Source organism: Penicillium cataractarum, assembly GCF_028827025.1.
Source record: "Penicillium cataractarum strain IBT 29864 chromosome Unknown utg000007l, whole genome shotgun sequence".
Classification (NCBI taxonomy): domain Eukaryota; kingdom Fungi; phylum Ascomycota; class Eurotiomycetes; order Eurotiales; family Aspergillaceae; genus Penicillium; species Penicillium cataractarum.
In genome coordinates, this window is record NW_026622743.1 from 2,828,493 (window position 1) to 2,848,387 (window position 19,895).

The following is a 19,895-nucleotide window of genomic DNA, read 5'->3' on the forward strand; positions in this document are numbered from 1 at the left end:
CTGTATAGATCCGGGTTATGGCGGTGTGGTTGGCCGCTTGTATTCCCAAGCCAGGCGTTTTATTTTTTTTTTCATTCGGGAAACCTCGGGGTATGGGATTCTTTTTTGTGCTTCTTTTTCAGCTGGGGTTACTCTTTATCAATTTTTTTTCTTATCTATTATTGATTCGATTCTCTGAATGTACATGTCTTTTTTTTGTCTATGTCTTAGTAGATAATACATAATCGATCCATATGGGTCATTTATGTCTTTCTTTATTGTGACTATGACGATTCTTTAAATCCGAGTTCCGTTGCTTTGTATTTGTGTAGTATCTGACTGGACATACTGTTTCTTTGATTGTTGACTCGTTTCTATTCAAGGCTCATCGAGGCTTGACGGGTTACGTAGTTGTAGCTGGCTTTGCGAGCATCAGTTCTCGACATGCCCAAGCCGGTCAGGTCGTATACCCGAGAGTAGTTCAATCATTGTCAGAATATATTAGTCTCCATCATCCTCCATCTTACAAATACTTAGGCTATAATAAAACCTGCTCAAACCGATGGACCCGGCAAGCTCTACATTTTAAATGCCCAGAAGAGACTTCCAGCGAATCCAAAACACCGGGAACGAGTTGAATTCCCTTCAGCCATACATACTAATGGACCCAGGAGACTTTGTATAATTACCAATAATACTAGGCCAACCTTGTCGTGCGAGTAGTCAAACCCTCAAAAAGGCACCGTCTTAAATTCAAAACACCCCCGCAATCATCCTCCTCCCAGCCATAGCATCCGTCAACTGTCTCTGCGCAGCCTGTACATTCTCAAACCGGATAAACCCACAAGACTCACTCTCCAAATGATTAAAAAACCCGGCCAACGAAACAAACTGCTTCGTGCAATTCCGTCCCTGATTCGGACAATGATAAATACTCTGTTGATGCACCGGTGAATTCGCATGTTGATTCAGTCCATTCGATGAGGCGAGTTGGCGATGGCAGATGTAGCATTCCCATGCTTGTCCGTTATACGCGGCCCTCGTTGCGGTATAGGTTCCTTCGTCGTGGTCCGGGTATTCGATGAACTTGTTTGTGATTATCCCGTGTGGATCGGCGCGGCGGACCATTTGGGCTATGGAGGTTCGGTTTAGGGATTGGGCTTGTGGGCAGGAGGATGTTTCGAGGTGGTGCGAGACACCGCTGGTAGAGACGAAGCGGGCTTTACAGAAGGGGCATGATATTTCTGTGCCGCGGTGGATTCGGGAGTTGAGATGCTAGAGATGAGAGGAGGGTATGGTTAGTTGATAAGGCTCTATATTCTCGCATGCTCGGATGGGCGAGACATACCGCGCGTAGATTATTTTCATTATTGAAGCGCCTCCCACAAGGCTTGCAGTAATTCCGGTAATGCCCGTATTCACTCATATGCTGATCCGCAGCACTCTGAGTTTGAAACATATCATTACACGTCTCGCATTCAATCCGCGGTGCCCAGTGGTTGGTCGCATTCATATGCTGATTAGCCGCGTTCTGCGAGTTGAATTCGCGGCTGCATGTTTCGCAGTCGAAGGTCGGGGCCCAGTGGTTCAATGTGTTCATGTGCTGGTTGCATGTTCATGTGCTGGTTGCACGCACGGTGGGAGCGGAAGTTGCGAGGACAGGTTTCGCATTCAGCCCAGTGGCTATAGGAGTTCATGTGGTTGTCGCAGTCAGCTTGGTGGCCGAAGGTCTCGTCGCAGCTTGCACACTCGGGCATGATGTGTGGGCGAGTTTTGGATTTGGGAGGAGCAATATAGTCGGGGTTGGGTTTGAGGATGAAGCTGCGAGGTTGCGCTTGACAGAAGTTGGGGATAGAAAATGGGCGATGAAGAATCGAGGTTAGAATAAGGGGGTTCAGTGGGGAAGATAGTCGAAACGCGGGATTCGAGCTATCACAATATACGTAAAGCTCCAGACTATGTTCCGCGGTCAAATCTCGACGCCAGGTTATGGTTAAGGATGTTGATGTGTCGAGTAAGGCGTAGAGGGATTAAGCGTTTTAAGGGTTATCACCAACTTCCAAGTCTTCCAGGTAATCTCCCCCTCATATGGCCTAGTTGGTCAGCCAGGTTTGCGTCACCTGGTTGGCTAAGGGTGTGCCTCTGTGAAGGAAAATTGAGGGGAAATATGGTCGACTGGTATCCGATGTCGAGCATCGCTCCACGGATGACCGGGCACACCCTAGGGGGAGAGTGGGCGAGCGGCTAAACCCCCCGCTCGCCGATTTCTTCTTTTATTTGTATTTTCTTTTATTTACTAGATAGATCTCCTTTGAATCTTCTATTCTGGATCTAAAATAAAATATTTTAAAGGTATTCTAGTGGTGTAAAGGGGGATTGTTTAGTAGGTGTGGTCCCGGAGAGTAGTTATGTACTTCGGCATTGTGGGATGGCGATAGAGCATTTTGATGAAGTATATAGGGGACGTGAAGGTCGCGGGTTCGATTCATGGTGGTGTCAAATTTATTAATTTTAATTCTTGGGGAGATATCATGTGTATGCGGTTAGAAATAGCTCCTCAGATATGCCGATCTTGCGTCCAGCTTAGTGGAATGGCCCAACGATGCTGTCTGTCAAAATTATCCCTCCCAACGCCTCGCATGTACTCGAGACCACGTATATTGAGTTGGGAAGATAATTCAAAGGTAGCACCACACGCCTCGAGATTTTTTCGGCCGTCTATTGGGGCAAAATCTTCATCGCTGTCGACGAAGCTTGGCACTTTATGGTCTCACAATCCAAATCTCGACAAAGACTCTGGCTTCTAATAATCTATCAAGATTTATGTACAGCTCATATGGCTTTGGTTTAGTTTGTTTTGCTCCAGAGTAAACCCGAAATCATTAAGAATGTCTTTTTAGAACATGGTTATGGTTGGTGGTGTGTGTATCAAATGGTGATGTTCTTCTGTCTCAACACCAGCAGTAGCGATATTGCCACAGTGGCCATGACAAACACTGTAATAGTTCTGTTAGCGTATTCGGGACCTTTTTCGGAGCTGGTGAAGAGGTCTGGAAACATACGAATAAGCACCATGTAGCTTTCTCTAAAATCTTTGTTGACAGCTCTAAGCAGCGGCTTGGGAAGTGATCGCGAGTAATCGACATTGTCTAGGATGTGATCGATTTTCTGGGAGCCAAATTGTCAGTTTCACACTTCTCGATAGAATTCAGGCATTTATCTCACCTTCAGGTCTTCGGGGCTTTCGCCAATTGTCGACTCGAGTTTCTCTTTAAAAACGAGATGTTGGAGAACCGTAGTCATGGTAATCCCAATCATAGTTCCAGCTTGTTGGAAAAGATAGTAGGATGTGATCGAGGTGGCCGCATATTCTTCCGGGGTACTGGCACTCAACCCGACGAATTGCGCGGAGAGAGTCATTCCGAGTCCCCACGAGAAGAAGAACGAGTAGAACAACTCCCACATGTGCTGTTCGAATAGTGACCACCGAGGAAGGATTAATGCGAAACTCATGAGCGCTGTAGAGAGACCAACTATCGCCCATACTCTGTGCTTTCCGCTTCTGTAAGAATTGTCAGCATCGCGATGATGAAATAGCCATGTGCCTGTTCAGGTACTCATCACAGCTCATGTCATGATGAATTACCTTTTGACAAGCATCCCAGTCAATACGCTCCCCGCTGCAGCGCCAACTGCTGTAGGACCGAGACATAGCCCAGTCTCAATCGTCGTTAAGCCGTGTACTCGGGCAAAATAGGGGGCAATGCTTGCTACAAACTATAAGAAAATTAGCTTCAGTGGACTCTGCTTCCAAGCGAGATTTAATGAATGCCATGCATACACCGTAATTCCCCATCTGCATGAAAAATGTAGTCCCCCAAACGAGCCCAACCTGTGTAGTCTTGAGAAGATGAAGTGGAATCACGGGATTCTTCGCCCAAAACACCTCAATAGAGATGAAAGTCGCAGTAAAGACGACGAATCCGACTCCAAGTCCAACGATAAGGCCGATGTGCCTCTTCACCGCGTCAAGGTCCTCGAGCATCTCAACAAGGATGACGAAACAGAGGATCGCGCAGCTAAGCGTGATGATACCTGGGATGTCGAGTGGTGGACGTGGAGCTTTGGGGGTCTCCTCTTTCTTCTCAATATTGCGTTCCTCGTCGCTGGAGGTCTCGGCCGCGGGCTGGCTGTTTTTGGGTCGTAGTTTGAAGAAAACGACGATTGCACAAAGGACCACGAAAGGGATGTGGACTAGGAATGACCTATAGAAAGAAGAAACCTGATCAATATCTTGTGATCCTTCATGTTGAATGGAATTCTTGACTCACCATCTCCATCCTATCGTTCCGGCGAGAATCGCACCGAGCGGGCCTCCACTGACGGCGCCTACCAACATCACAACCATAAGGTGGCTTCGGAAAACGGCAACCTCACGAATGGAGGCAATATCTAAGAAGGAGATGTTAGATTAAGCAATGCCAAAAGGGGCAGTAGAGATACCGTTGAGTGCCACCGAAGCCAGGTCCAGCATACCCGAAGCGCCAGCGCCCACCAGGAACCGACCGGCGACGATTGCATAGAACTCATGGGGAGTGCCTCTGTCAAAGTCAGATATGAGTCGTCAAGTACTGGGGTATGCTCAACTTCATACGATACAATGCATCCCACGCCATAAGAAGCGTATGCAATAAGGAAAGTTTTCCGTTGACCTAGGACCTCATAAAGTCGACCGTATATCGGCAGTGCCATGGAATAGCCAAGATTGTACCCGACAAAAAGCCATGACCCGGCTGCACCTTGGTGGAATGACTCGGCGATTTGGCGAGAGGTGGTGAGGACGAAGAACTCGTCAGATATACCGAGGAATGTGCCTATTCAGCATGGGAGTCATTCGATGAGTACGACGATGATTGATGGAGCTCAGAGCAAAAGGTAACTTTCAAGAGCACGTACCAAAATACAAAACAGCCAAGAGCAATTTACTCTTCTTCAAAGGCTTCCCTTCCTCATGATTAACGACCGTCCCGGATTCCGACGCCGAGGCATCAAACGAAATCTCATTCTCATTCGCGCCCATGATATTGACCGACCGGATAAGTGTCGGTAATAAAATTTACGAACACTGAGAATAAAAAGTCGCGACGCGAAATAAAAGTTGAATCTTTCCTTCTGAGTGAAGCAGGAAAAGCTCTCATAAATGAAGGGAATATTGCGTGCACGTTACGAAACCCGGCTGCATTCGGAAATGCAAACGGTCAATCTCCATGGTAGATACCACGTCTATGATTCCACGCCATCGCATCGCGTACACCATGCCTAGCCAGTAACACACAAATACCAAACGATGTAATATCTGGATAAACATTCGAATGAGATAGCTGGAGAATCCGGATAATGTGGGCAGGTTAGCGTCATCAGATCTTTGATCGACGGAGCCGCTCAATTTTACCATGACGATCATGCAACTCCTTGCTTGTGGAGGGTGCGTAAGACATAACTCCTGTACCAGCTTTGCTTATTATCAGGCGTGCCTTGTAGGTAAATTAATGGTTTTACTTATGGAGTATATGGGACTCTCCGGTGATACAAGATGCGGATCTTGGATGTTGTGGGTTGCGATCGGCTGGACGTGGGTACTGTATGTACTATGCCTCGCCTTAAATGTGATTCAGATCTCCCAGTGTGAGATATGTGTGGTTGTCGCAAGCTATTATCAGCCTTGCGCCAGAGGTATTTGTATTAATTGTGGTGATCTATATGCAAAGATAGGAGTGACTTGATTTGGTGGTGATCCCGAGGATATTCCTGTTGAGTGGTGTCTATATATTTCAAGTCAAAAGGAGAAGGCGATTAAAAAGGCTATACAAGATTTGAAACAAGAATGTAAAATAGAAATGAGGGTGCAAAGACCCTGCATTGTCACGTATCATGATTAAGCTTCGATTTAAAGGAGCGGTCCGAGATAGCTAAGGTTGAGCTAAGGCTGCAGGCCAAAGATAGGGGAACGGGCCGCCTTTACCGACGGGCCTCCGAAGATACGCCAAGCTCAAAGCTTTACGGCTTCACAAGGGCTGTGACCGGTGCATAGCTAATTTAATGGATAGCATGCGAGAGGAGCTACTATTATGCAGGCACTATGAGGAATACTTGAACAAGTTGGAAATATGAAAGATCATCATTGAATTGGAAATCTACATAGTAAATCTGGTTTAAACAGCGACTTCGAGTAATGACACATCAAGCCGACTCGGAGCACTGCGACCGGGAGACTCGAAACAGAGACAGGCATTGCAACTAGGGAGCAGATCCTGATCACAGTTCAGCACCAGGCTGATCATCCGATCAATCCAAGCAATGCGCTTCCCATCAGAGCTGGTATGCCGCATGCCTCCATCTGTTCCACCCGATTTCTCCCTCCCCCCCCTCGGCTGGAGACTCGCTCACAAACCGTACACAACGCGTCCAATCCGATGGTAAACTGATCCCTATTTGGATGGTGAATGGGCGCGGGACCTTCTCAGCAGCGCCCGTCCAGCGACAGCCCAACACGAGGTCAGGCCATCACCGACGAGTGCTGACGCAGACAGAACGCCATCTCTTCATCTTGGATTTAGTTGTGTGAAGAAGAAAAGGAGAAGAGAAATTGTGTGCGAAGAAGAAAAACAGCCGCGGGCGCACGGACCAGGCGGTGAGGCCCGTTCGGGAATAGTCTCGTTTTCCCGCTTTCCGCGGGCAACGGAGAACCATCCAGCTGCCCACCGCCGGAGTCACGACTTTCGCTTTTATAAAAGAAACGCCTTCCGATCCGAGCCTCTGGTTGGATATCGTGTCTCTTTTTTTCGGTCGTCCTTCATCATGTCTTTCTCTCGTTGTGGGCGCCTCGCTCGCGTCTCCTTGGGAGCACTCCGCACGCCCGTGCCCGTGTCCACCCGTGCTTTCGTGCCTCGCGCCATCTCCGTGCGGGGAGTGTCCTCGTCGAGTCGGGATGCGCAGCAGAAGGTGGGAGAATACTCTTGCAGCCTCAATGGGGCTCCAATGCCTTGGACTGATTAAGCTGACATGGTCTCCAGCTCCTGTCTTCCTCTCTGAAGGACTCCGACCCTACCGTCTTCAACATCCTCGAGAAGGTACGTCATGTGAGATTTGGGGCATCCTCCAGGACAACCCGCTGAGACCAATTCTAGGAGAAAACCCGCCAAAAGCACTTCATCAACCTGATCCCCTCCGAGAACTTCACCTCGCAAGCCGTCCTCGATGCCCTAGGCAGTGTGATGCAGAGTATGTGCCAGAACTCTTCCTTCCCCGCTCGACCTCCTCGGTACATAGCCTCGGGATCCTAATCGCATATATAGACAAGTACTCCGAGGGATACCCCGGCGCCCGTTACTATGGTGGAAACGAACACATTGATGCATCTGAGCGCTTGTGCCAGGAGCGCGCTCTTGAGACCTTCCGTCTCAACCCCGAGGAATGGGGTGTGAACGTTCAGCGTATGGTGCCACTATATCCCTCCAAACAATGCAACTCAGCATCACTAACACGACCACAGCCCTGTCCGGCTCCCCCGCTAACCTCATGGCTTACTCTGCCGTTCTCAACACTCACGATCGCCTGATGGGTTTGGATCTGCCCCACGGTGGCCACCTGTCGCACGGTTACCAGACCCCCACCAAGAAGATCTCTGCTATCTCCAAGTACTTCGAGACCTTGCCATACCGCCTGGACGAGTCAACCGGCCTGATTGACTATGACGCTCTCGAGAAGCAGGCTCTGCTGTACCGCCCTAAGCTGATCGTGGCGGGCACGTCTGCCTACAGCCGTCTGATCGACTACCCTCGCATGCGCGAGATCGCCGACTCCGTCGGTGCCTACCTCCTCTCTGATATGGCCCACATCTCCGGTCTCGTTGCCGCTGATGTCCTGCCCTCTCCCTTCCCCTACTCCGATATCGTCACCACCACTACCCACAAGTCTCTGCGCGGACCCCGCGGCGCCATGATCTTCTACCGCAAGGGCGTCCGTCGCACCGATAAGAAGGGCAACAAGGAGATGTACGATTTGGAGAACCCTATCAACATGTCCGTCTTCCCCGGCCACCAGGGTGGCCCCCACAACCACACCATCACTGCTCTGTCCGTCGCCTTGAAGCAGGCTCAGTCTCCCGAGTTCCACGAATACCAAAAGACCGTGCTTGCCAACTCCCAGGCTCTTGCCGAGCGTCTCGGCGAGTCCACCAGCAACGGTGGCCTCGGCTACAACATTGTCTCTGGCGGCACCGATAACCACCTGGTGCTGGTCGACCTGAAGAACCGTGGTGTTGACGGTGCCCGTGTCGAGCGCGTCCTCGAGCTGTGCGGTGTTGCTAGCAACAAGAACACCGTCCCCGGTGACAAGTCTGCCCTCAAGCCCGGCGGTCTGCGTCTGGGTACCCCCGCCATGACCTCTCGCGGTTTCCAGCCCGAGGACTTCCGTCGTGTCGCCGACATTGTTGACCGTGTCGTGATCCTGACCCAGAAGTTGGACAAGGTTGCCCGTGAGCAGGCGCAGGCCCGCGGTGTCAAGAACCCCGGTACCCTGAAGGCCTTCTTCGACTACCTGGGTGAGGGTGAGGAGGTCTCTGAGATTGTTTTGTTGAGGCAAGAAGTTGAGGACTGGGTGGGCACATTCAGCCTGCCTTGGGCCAAGGACCAGTAGACTTTTTTTTTCTTTTTTATAGCTCATTTCCTTTTTATACTTGTGTACATTCCCCCCAGCCATGGTTCAACACGAAATATGATTCAAAGACTTTTTAACATTCAAAAATTATCCTCGCATAGATTAACTAGATCTGTCTGTTTATGGCCTGTGCACTATGCAGGGCAAACTCAAATTGGCCTCGGATCGGATAACCGATAACCGATAAGCGCGGTGATAAGACCTTCTCCGTGCGGAGAAACGACCGTCACCCCATTTATGAACTGCAGCTCGCAAGCTTGCTTTTTGCAATCCGACAGCACCTCTTCGTATAATCAAGAACCCCTCCAGCACACACCTTCATTGTGTCTTCTCTTCAAAATGCAAATCAGCCAGGTAGGACTCCCCTCTACTCCCCAATGGAGCAAAACCATCCAACCACCTCGCCAGAATCAGTGACTAACCAGACCTCCTCCCAGCTCTACATATACCCCATCAAATCCCTACGACCAACAAAAGTCACTTCAGGCGAACTCACAAACCTGGGTTTCCGCTATGACAGACGCTTCATGCTCCTAAAAGTGGTCCCCGGCGAAAATGGGGGGCCCCAAGCGCTGGAGAATATGCATATCCCCGAGTATCCCGAAATGGGACTCTTTCAGACGGCGATTGAGGAAGCTAAGACGGGTGGTGATACTGGGAAGGTGGTTGTGACGTATAACCCGCCTTTGGACAGCGACGGGCGTGAAGGTGATGCATTCGAGTTGGGAGATCAACGCGAAAGCCAAATCGAAAGCCAGGGTTCCAAATGTCTGGAAATCCCACTTGAACCGGAGACGAAGAATTTAAAGGCTTTCACGGTGATGATGCACCAGAGTCCGACGACGGGCTATGATATGGGATCCAGATATAATGACTGGTTCAGCGCGTGTTTCGGATACCCCGTTGTACTGGCGTATCTGGGTGGTAACACGCGCAGTGTCCTTGGTACACTCGCCCCCGCTAAACGCAATAAAGAGTCCTGGTGGAGTATCTGGAAACAGGAACTCGTGCTCCCGGGTAACGGCCACGGCAACAAGATACTCGACCGATGGCTCGTACCGTTTTCTCTGGGATATCTAGTTCTCAACGCTGTGAGTTGGTGTCATACCCGGATTGAAGATGGCAAAATGCCTGCATCGACTATCGGTGTTACAGTCCTGGCGCTGGGACTATTGTGGAGTGCGGTGAATATCTTCGTGACGAGACGCCATGAAGCACGAATCGGGTTTGCGGATTGTGCGCCTTTCTTGGTTATTTCTCAGACCTCCGTTGAGAATGTATCGGGACGGTTGGCTGGGGAGGAGGAGGTTGATTTGACCAAGTTTCGGCCGAATATTGTCATTTCGGGTGCAGAGACTGCATTCGAGGAGGACTTTTGGGCGGAGTTGGAGGTTGGAAATAGCCCTACCAGTTCGACGGTGAGACTGTTATTGACGGGGAACTGTGTCCGATGTCAGAGCTTGAATGTGGACTTTTCGACGGGGAAGATGGGTATTGGGGAGAGTGGGAGTGTGTTGAAGAAGCTTATGAAGGATCGGAGGGTGGATAAGGGGGCTAAGTTTAGTCCTGTTTTTGGGCGGTATTCGTTTCTTGGGAGGGAGGGGGCTGGGGAGGTTGTTAAGGTTGGTGATGGGGTGAGGGTTTCGAGGAGGTCGGAGGAGCATACTGTTACTGGTGAGTCTAAGAAGAAGGTGGCGTGGTTGGTTTGATGTAATACTGACTGTGATGTATAGATTGGCCGGGGTTGACGAATTAGAGATTGGTGGATGGCTTGAGTAGCATAGAACGCTATTGATGACTGGGTTTGGACGTTGAGAAAAAGAACTTGTATATTTGATTGTATGAATTCAGTTGGGTTTAATCTCAGCTAATGATTATGTAAAAGATGTATTTGGAAGGATTTTCAATGTTTCATTAGGCTCCGAGAAGATAGCCGAACTTCAGGACTGAGGAACATCTATACCCGCGACGGAAAATGAGATCACCTCAAATGCCCGACCTCCTCACGTTTAATACAGTCTTTGAACTTCCCAATCGAACGCTATCAGCTACTTCAAAGACAGGCAATTCAGCTCCCACAATCTTCAGATCTATGGGGGGTACACCGCGCTCGAGTGATCCTGGCCTGTTGATGTTCATCCCAGGAAACAGAAACCATCCATCACATTCAGTCAACCTCAAATTAGTCGCACGCTCCCGTTACCGAAGCAAGATTATACGGGTTACCTCTTTTTAGTATCCATTTTCCCATAATGAAACCTCAAGACAGATTCTTCTCCGAAGGCCAATGCTACTTCGGCCCGGGAGAAAACCCCTTGACCGAAACGCAATGCGACGTCTGGGATTGGGATCGACTGAGAATGGTCAAGGTGAAAGGCACCGCTAAGCTATTTCTGCCCGACGAGGATATAGAGAACACGATTTTGGCAAAGTTCGCCGATTACCTGTCGCCGGAAGTCCGCGCAATTACAGTCGACGACAACGGACTCCTTGTTGAAGTCTCGGCCGATCCGGAAGAGGATGACACTCCATTTGTTGCATATCTTCCGTTCTCGATGATTGAATCGCTTGCCGACAGCCGTGCAATTCAGTACTCTAAACTCCAGGAGCTCGGTCGGCTTGGACCGGGTCTTGATCTCTCATCATGCGAAGGCGAATTCGGCATTCCTCGAAAAGTTGCCTTCAAATTCAACCCATTAGACAAGCCCCTGAGACTACAGATGGCCTGGGATGAACTCAACATTCTCAGGATTTTGCCGCCACATCCTAATATAGTACCATTTAATCGTGTTGTTCTCGAAGACGTGGAATCTCGGGTGATTGGATTCACAACGAAGTATATTCCGGGTGGAACTCTCGACAATCCAAAGACGCCTTTCCGATTTGAATGGCTGCAACAGCTTATCCGACTCGTGGATTTCCTGAACCTGGAATTGGGAATCATGTATTAAGACATTACACCCTAAAACCTACTTATCGATCCCGATATAAATAAAATCCTTCTCTTCGATTTCGATTAGGCCGCACACGGGAAGAAACGCCTGCTAGATGGTCGAGATGATTTAACTAGCGCTGTATTTACACTATACGAGCTTATCACGAACGATATATACTTGACGAGTATTCCTTACTAGAAACGAAATGTGGATATGGTGCTGAGTATCCCGGAGTGGACTTGCAATCGCGAGCTGGACCCTGACGTATCGACATTCCACAACTTTTTGAATGAATGGGTAGCAGCGCGGAAATCAGACGGGGACATGGAACGATATCTCAACGCATCTAAACAACTTACATGGCCGGACCGACCAACACCGCCCGACTATAATGTACCATTTGAGCGGGGCCAAAATTCGCTTGGAGAGCCGATTTGGACAACCGGCCCGCGCTTTAGACGCACGGCGATAGAGAAGGGACAGTATTGTTTTCGCTGGGAGAGGCCACCACAGAGCAGTTTGTTGAACAAGGCTCAAAATGGGGAGCAATAGCCGGAGTGTGAAAGATAATGTTAATATTACTAAAATTATGATTGGTTTACGGAGGTATCTCAGTAGGTTTTTTCTAGTATCGAACGATGTAAAAAGTGATCGAGAGGGAAAGCCTCTTCCCGTAGGCTTCAAAATCAAAGATAGGAAGTGCCTGAAAGAAAGAGGGACTTAAATATCTATTACATTCGTGATAGACCTGACATTCGTACACAAATGGGTGTAAATAAGAGGGAGGACAAGATAAGCTTCTATGGACTAATGACGGGATAACTAGGTAACTAGGTAGTTAGTTATTTGTTGATAAGCGCTTACTAAGTATATTTTTATGAGAGGTCATTGATTATAGATTTCAATGAAAGGATCCATGCTTTTAAGACCGAGTCTATGTTCAACAACCCCATAGTCTTAGTGGCATTTCTGAGAATTCCTCTATTTGGTCTCTAGCACCGGAAACCTGGAGAAGGTCGACTAGAGACCCCAGCTGGTCATGTTGGTTTCTCGGGCGTGCCGTCAGTCTTATTATCTAGATTAATCATAGTCCTTACAAATCTTCAGCTCACAAGTGATTTTTATGCTTTTCCAGAAGCCAAAGAAACCTGTCCCTGCTGCCGAGTCCCCGTTACACCGCCACAAATTACATCATAAAGACCTGCACAGCCATATATCACATGACTCGGCCATGTTCCATGGAAGGAAGCAGAGGATGTGGATTCGTTTTCCAAGAATAACTCAGCTGACCATCATAGTAACTGGTTGATCTTTGCATATTCTTCCTGCGTGCTGCAACTATCTTCTTACAATTACCAATCCACTAAGCGGCCGCGAAGTGACACTTGTGAATCTCGAATCCGAGGCCCTGCATCGCGTGGCTTAACCTTCAGCCCAACCCGCCCCCGCCGCCAATTGAACTTACGCCGCTGCCTATTCAAAGTTTCCCCCAGTCCATTCGACGCACTCCACGATATCGGCGCCTCTCACATCCAGCTCGTCGCATACCTTTGACTAACGACACATTCGAACTTCCCGTGCTTCTTTGAGTGACCGGCCTAGCAATCCTAGGCTCTGATCTAATCGGTCAGGCGCCCGTGCCTCCGCCACCTCGGTGCATAAGGCACTGCTCAGCCCCGCCGTGGGTAAGCTGTCGCTGCGAAGAAAAAAAAGAGGAGGGCGATCACTTTCGCTTTCACAATTCACTGCCGCAGTCGCGATGGATGAGGTCAATCTGCGTCGCAAGGACACCACCAAGGGTCCACCGTTACGGATCTTGTCTCTAGGTAAGCACAGTCGCGTTCCATCACCCTCCCCGACGCATCCGAAGTGCAAATACTAACAATCAGACAGATGGAGGCGGTGTCCGCGGTTACTCCATGCTCATTATCCTCCAGGAACTCATGTATCGCACGTATGTCGAATGCGAAGGCAAGCCGCCTCGTCGCGACCAAATACCCAAGCCCTGCGACCACTTTGATCTGATTGCCGGGACCGGCACCGGCGGCTTGATCGCGATCATGCTGGGACGTCTTCGCCTCGATCTCGAGACCTGTAAAGAAGTCTACGTGCGCATGACAAGGAGGGTCTTTGAGACCGATAAGACTATCGCGGGTATTCCTTATCGTTCGACATTGTTCAAGGCCTCGAAGCTTGAGGAGGCGATCCGGGAATGCGTGCGCGAACACACCGTCTTCGAGGCCGAGGGCAATGATCAACCGAATGCCGGCAATAACCCTCGAGCATCGATCGCAAGTGTTGGCTATACTAGCCCAAACTCTGTACCGCAGAGGTCCGTCAGCCGAGGCAGTTTTAGCACGTCGGCGATGTCCCATCCCCAAAGTCCAGCAAGTCAAAGAGGGTCCACTTTTCTGAATGGGCTACGCTGGGGAAATCCGGAGGCTCTCCTCTACGACAATCGAGAGTTCCGGACCAAAACGTAAGTCCTTTTCAACTTGCCTCGTCACCTGAAAGTATTCAATGCTAACAAATGACTAGTGCCGTCACCGCGCTGTACAAGGGTACTCAGCGCAACGGGTCAGCCGTACTTCTGCGCTCCTACGACTCTCGCCGAGAACCCCCGCCCGAATTTGACTGCACGATCTGGCAGGCTGGCCGCGCCACATCAGCCACGGGACTTGCTTTCAAGCCGATCCAAATCGGCCAGCATGTGTTCATCGACGAAGGACCTGGAACCTACAATCCGGCACCCCAGATTCTCGAGGAGGCAGTTGCCAACGAGTGGCCTGGTCGAGAGGTCGGCGTGTTCGTCAGTGTTGGAACTGGCCGACGGCCTTCTGGCACTAATAACCGACAGCATGAATGGTGGGAGGATTTCTTTGGTTCCGCGACCGGCACGTTCGCCGAGGCGCGACGACGACTGATCTCGAAGATTGAAGGCTGCGAGACTATTCATCAGGAAATGCTGCGGGATACGCTTGCCAAGCGTGGCGTCCCCACTGACAACTACTACCGGTTCAACGTGGAGGTTGGCGTTGGCGAGTTTGGAATGAACGAGTGGAATCGCCTGGCCGACATCAGCACCAATACACGGCAATATCTGGCCAAGTCCGAGGTGAAAAAGATGATCCTCGATTCCAGCGTGAAGTTTGCCAAGATCGAGCGCATGAACAAGCGCCTTGCCCAGCATGCGGCCGCCGGTGGTGACCGCGATGACCTGTCATTTGACCTCGAGCGAGAGGAGATCTTAGTCCCCTCACGCAACCCTTCGACCTACTCGGTGCCCCCTCCGGCAAATCAGTTCGCAGTCGAGTTACCTGCCTCACCAGTGGAATACTTCCCACAACCTCCTTCGCAGGCCTCCCCTCCGGTCCCCTCCAGTGTGACCGTGACCGCACCCCCAGGAGACGACTCTCTACCCGCACATCCAACCCCCCATAACAATGGCCTGCCAGTCTCCCCGACGCGGCACTCCAGCAGCGATGTCGCCAGCTTCCGTCCCAGTCACGAGTATAGCCGACCTTCCTCGCAACAGCAGGGTTCTCCCGGGCGCAGCGCCGAGCACGTTGCATCCCATAACATGTCCCCCATCAACGGCATGCCTCCGCCCATCCCGCCCAAGACGCCCATCCCATACCCGTCCGTCGAGGACGGTGGTGTCTCTATGCCCGCACCACTCTTCTCACAACCGCACGTTTCTGTGCCAAGCGGCAAGGTGCGACCGCCATACCCCGTGGACGAGCCCCCGCCCGTGGTCAACCGACAGCGCAAGCCGAGCTACCACGTGCGGTGATCGGTGATTTAAACGCAGTTCTGGGATGGAATGGCGATTGCGATTACGGTTTTTTTTTTTTTTTTGAGTTTATATTTTATGTTGTTCTTGTTTTCTCTACTGGATACCCTTCAATCGGCACGGTGAATAGGGAGGTGGACCGAAATGGGCGGAGTTTGGGCGTCTACATATTTGATTTTTTTTTTCTGCTTGCCTTTTTTGATATCTACGTGTGAATTATGTTACTCTGAAGACTCTGGTTATGTCTGGACATACAGAGCGAGACAGAGTCGAATACACAGTACGCCTCGCTGCCAGGCAGCAGGGTTGATGAATGACGACGTTTATGTTGACCTGGAATCATTTGCGCATAGTCTCTATCGGGTGTGTAGTGATGGCTCCCTACGGCGTATATTTCAGTCTCTAGCGATCAGAGCAAGTGGCAAACAGAAAGACGTGGAGACTGTCAGCTCCTGCAAGTCTAAGTCAAACTAGCTAAAATTAGGAATCCAACAGTGTCCATCCAGCCAAATCTGACTGGCCTAGCGGGAGGTACATCCACGCCACATCCATGGACGAGATTAAGAGATCCAGAATGTAACTGTGGCTTTAATCTCCTTAAGACTGAATATTCCGGGAGGTGACCATAGATTAGAACCAATCATTTCCAGGATAGAAAATCTGTACCTGACAAGTACCGTCTCGATCGCAGTGTAGCCAGTGGGGCCCAGCCGTACCCACTCGGTACCTCGTCAACACTCTTCCCCACAGGCCCAGCCTCTTTGTTTCTTTCCCCTTTTCATCTTTCTCTCCGTCAGCTACTCCGTATGCTCTTTCTTTTTTCTTCTCATTCTCATTCTCTTTTTACTCTGTACATCTTGCAAATCTTCCAATTTATCTGAAATTCCCCCCGGTCGCCCACAGACACCGCAACTCTCTGCCACTGACGTCCGCGCTGATCGTTTCGCCTCCCCCCGCCTTGATTCCATTCAAACCTTCCAGAAACATTCCGCGATCAGCCCTGCAGTGATAAAGCCACAGTTGGATCATTATTTCATCATTGAGAGACTGCGACTGTGTTACCCCTACTATTCTACTCGGTCGCGCGTGGATCTTGTGCTTGTATCTGCATTATCTTTTCTCAGACTAAACGCTGCGCCGGTGACAAAGTGGCCTGAATCAAGTGTTTCAGCTTAGTCGCCGAGTCTGGTCTTCGGACGACTCCGTCCTCGCGACAGACCCTCCCTCCTCCTCTTCCCCTCAGCTCTCCCACTGCTGGTCAGTGTGGTTCATACGATAAGCTTTCTTCCAACTCCTCTCACCTCTCGACTGCGCCCATCATGGATCCACACGATAGCTTACACCATGCCTCCACCCTTTTGGCCCGCGCCGACTCCTCAGGCCGCCCAGCTGTCTACAAAGCCGTCGGTATTTCGCTCGCCGTCGCCTCGGGCGTCTTCATCGGTATCTCCTTCGTCATCAAGAAGATCGGCCTACTCAAGGCGAACGTCAAGTACAACGAAGAGGCCGGTGAAGGCTACGGATACCTAAAGAATGCGTGGTGGTGGCTAGGCATGACGCTCATGATCGTGGGCGAGATTTGCAACTTTGTCGCATATGCTTTCGTCGACGCTATCCTGGTCACCCCTCTCGGCGCACTCTCCGTCGTTATTACCACGATTCTCTCTGCGATTTTCCTGAAAGAACGACTCAGTTTCGTCGGTAAGGTTGGCTGTTTCTGTTGTATTATCGGGTCTATCGTGATCGCGATGAATGCCCCCGATCAGTCCTCCGTTAGCGATATCCAGGCTATGCAGAAGTTTGTGATCGCTCCCGGTTTTCTGACATATGCTGGTGTGATTTTGGTCGGAGCAGCGATTACGGCGCTTTGGGCGGGTCCCCGGTACGGCAAGAAGAGCATGTTCGTTTATATTAGCATTTGCAGTATGGTTGGTGGATTGAGCGTTGTTGCGACGCAGGGTCTTGGCTCAGCGATTCTTGCACAGATCGATGGCGAGGAGCAGTTCAAGCATTGGTTTCTTTATGTGCTGTTCGTCTTTGTGGTTTGCACCCTGCTGACGGAGATTATCTACCTCAACGTATGTCAAGTTTCGCTATCTGAGATATTTGGGAACATGCTAACATGTGATACAGAAAGCGCTGAACCTTTTCAATGCCGCCCTCGTCACCCCGACTTACTACGTCATGTTCACTAGCGCGACTATTGTCACTTCCGCCATCTTGTTCCAGGGATTCAAGGGAACTGGTATCCAGATCGCTACGGTGATCATGGGCTTTATGCAAATCTGTGCCGGTGTGGTTCTGCTCCAGCTATCCAAATCTGCCAAGGATGTTCCCGATGCTGCCGTGTTCAAGGGTGACTTGGATCAGATCCGTGAGGTGGCTACACAAGAGGAGCCTGAATATGAGCCCAAGGCCGACTCCATCCGCGGTGCTGCATCTATTCTTCGTCGTATCTCGACTACTCGGCGGGAACACGAACAAGATGAAGCCCGGCGCTTCGTCAACGAAAAGCAAGAAGATTTCCTGAAGCCACCAGCGGAGAACGAAATCATTGAATGGGATGGTATTCGTCGTCGCAAGACCGTCATTGGAGAGGGACCTACCATGTCTCGCCCGCACACGCCTCGCACACCCTCGGTTAAACAGCCACTGCCCCCACTGGGAATGTCTCGATTCCCCGACCCGGAAGATGAGAATGAGAATCGGCCTAGTACCAAGCAGAGTGGACACTCTTTCCTAGGCGACATCCGATCGCGCACCTCAAGCATTCTCCAGCACGGTCAATGGTTGCCTGTTCACAAGGAAGACGAGAAGAGCCTGAGTGCCAACATTGATACGGAAATGACGAATCGGAAGAGCGCCGTCGACACGGAATACTATGGTGCTGGAGGCCTCGAACCTCCCTTCCGCCCCGGAGGCCGCGAGCGCAGCGACACACCCCGTTCTATCTCTTGGGCTGACGAGAAGGCCGACGAAGACCGACCTCAGACTCATCACGCTCTTGAACCGCCATATGCTGCACGCCGTCAATTCTCCTTCAACAGCATGTTCAACCGTCGCAAGGCGCAGAGCACTCCGACATCCCCTAAACGCACCGCTAGCCCACCTCGCGGTATCCTACGCCGCAACCACGGCATAGACGGGGACAAGTCTGCCACTGAAGAAGAGCGTCTCGGTCTTGTCCGCGGTGACTCACGCACTGCTGACGAAACCCTGGGCGAGAAACTCGAACGCTGGTCCAGCGCCGAATCTGACGCTGCCGAAATTCAACCTATGCACCGATACCCGCTGCCTTCTGGTCGCGCCCACGGCGATTCAGTCTCTAGCATGTCGACGTCTGCATTCCCACCATATGAAGACCACCATGCTTTCTACGCGCAGTCCGGAAATGTGTCGAACCCGTACTACTTGCCGCACGCTAGGCAGGCGACTGCCTCGCCTGAGCACACGGACGAACATGAAGGTGGATGGAACGCACCACGCTCACGCACGAGAACGAATTCCTCGTCACACCCACGCGCCCCTCCTCCCGCGCAGTCCTCGTTCTCGACGCACCGCCATCCAAACCCGCTACCGCCACTGCCGGATAATACACCCCTCACACTAGACGGGGGTGTGCGATCTGCCTCATCCGAGTCCTCTGATATGGGCGTCGCGTCTATTTCCTCGACTGAGGCTCGTGATGATGATAATACGCCTGCGGCTGGAGTTACTCGACAGCACAGTGGTTGGCGCCGACACATGTCCGAGACTAGCAGTGTGGAAGGCGAGAGCTATGAAACGAGGAGTCCCCCTCGTGGAGGTTCGAAGGGAGCGTTTCTTTAAGGCTTGAGGCTGGTGAGATCTGGTCCATGATGATTTCCATCTTCTTGCACATACGTTGCCATTTACCATTCACATGAGATCTGTTCTTGATCTTGGATGGAATGATGTTGGTGGTGGACATTTGATGACATTTCATACCATTTTATTTATTTTTTTGATTGCATTTACAGCGGTGTTGGTTTTGATTTCTGATTGTGATTTCTTTGGGGATTTGGAGTGGATTTGTGGTGGACGACATGTTTTTTTCGTGTCGATATTGATATTCGGTGTACATCTTTGCGATAATGTCGTATACAGCTTGGACCTGGGCTCGGGCTGTTGTACATATATGGACGTGTGATCGCGTCGATGATAAATGATCTAATGCATTATGATTGAGGGATGAAAGAGTTATTTCAAAGCAAAATATAAAATTGATGAGTAGTTCCGATTTTATTCGAGGGGTATCATAAGATAATAATTCGATCCTTGTATAGAGATAGAGTAACGCCTATGCACTAATGCAAACGTTAAGAACAGGTCATCTAGTAAAGAAGATGCAATGCAATGCCAACGCCATGCTAATGCGAGATAATAGTGATCCTCCAGCATGGAGGTGAGCATGTAAAATGCTCATCACCCAATCCAACCCAAGCTGAAAG

General features: G+C 50.5%; 7 protein-coding genes across 7 annotated transcripts; 5 read left to right on the forward strand and 2 right to left on the reverse strand.

Annotated features, from left to right (window-relative positions):
• Nucleotides 1–732: 732 nt before the first annotated feature.
• On the reverse strand, nt 733–1,579 carry N7496_008585 (C2H2-type zinc finger protein; the record flags this gene model as incomplete). The annotated part of the gene is made up of 2 exons (XM_056701504.1): nt 733–1,254; nt 1,328–1,579. 2 exons carry the CDS (start codon nt 1,577–1,579, stop codon nt 733–735), a joined length of 774 nt encoding a protein of 257 aa, XP_056553567.1.
• A 1,328-nt stretch (nt 1,580–2,907) lies between these two features.
• On the reverse strand, nt 2,908–5,059 carry N7496_008586 (uncharacterized protein; the record flags this gene model as incomplete). The annotated part of the gene is made up of 8 exons (XM_056701505.1): nt 2,908–3,147; nt 3,205–3,541; nt 3,626–3,756; nt 3,821–4,244; nt 4,311–4,431; nt 4,516–4,580; nt 4,634–4,853; nt 4,936–5,059. The coding sequence occupies 8 exons, from the start codon at nt 5,057–5,059 to the stop codon at nt 2,908–2,910; spliced, it is 1,662 nt and encodes a 553-aa protein (XP_056553568.1).
• Nucleotides 5,060–6,837: 1,778 nt separating this feature from the next.
• N7496_008587 (serine hydroxymethyltransferase) lies at nt 6,838–8,676 on the forward strand (the record flags this gene model as incomplete). The annotated part of the gene is made up of 5 exons (XM_056701506.1): nt 6,838–6,981; nt 7,053–7,109; nt 7,167–7,260; nt 7,335–7,472; nt 7,532–8,676. 5 exons carry the CDS (start codon nt 6,838–6,840, stop codon nt 8,674–8,676), a joined length of 1,578 nt encoding a protein of 525 aa, XP_056553569.1.
• Nucleotides 8,677–9,074: 398 nt separating this feature from the next.
• Nucleotides 9,075–10,406, forward strand: N7496_008588 (MOSC domain protein; the record flags this gene model as incomplete). Its single annotated transcript, XM_056701507.1, has 1 exon — nt 9,075–10,406. One exon carries the CDS (start codon nt 9,075–9,077, stop codon nt 10,404–10,406), a length of 1,332 nt encoding a protein of 443 aa, XP_056553570.1.
• A 543-nt stretch (nt 10,407–10,949) lies between these two features.
• On the forward strand, nt 10,950–11,648 carry N7496_008589 (uncharacterized protein; the record flags this gene model as incomplete). Its single annotated transcript, XM_056701508.1, has 1 exon — nt 10,950–11,648. The coding sequence occupies one exon, from the start codon at nt 10,950–10,952 to the stop codon at nt 11,646–11,648; it is 699 nt and encodes a 232-aa protein (XP_056553571.1).
• Nucleotides 11,649–13,392: 1,744 nt separating this feature from the next.
• Nucleotides 13,393–15,426, forward strand: N7496_008590 (putative Patatin-like serine hydrolase; the record flags this gene model as incomplete). Its single annotated transcript, XM_056701509.1, has 3 exons — nt 13,393–13,459; nt 13,527–14,112; nt 14,172–15,426. The coding sequence occupies 3 exons, from the start codon at nt 13,393–13,395 to the stop codon at nt 15,424–15,426; spliced, it is 1,908 nt and encodes a 635-aa protein (XP_056553572.1).
• A 1,319-nt stretch (nt 15,427–16,745) lies between these two features.
• N7496_008591 (DUF803 domain membrane protein) lies at nt 16,746–19,254 on the forward strand (the record flags this gene model as incomplete). The annotated part of the gene is made up of 2 exons (XM_056701510.1): nt 16,746–17,504; nt 17,560–19,254. The coding sequence occupies 2 exons, from the start codon at nt 16,746–16,748 to the stop codon at nt 19,252–19,254; spliced, it is 2,454 nt and encodes an 817-aa protein (XP_056553573.1).
• Nucleotides 19,255–19,895: the final 641 nt, after the last annotated feature.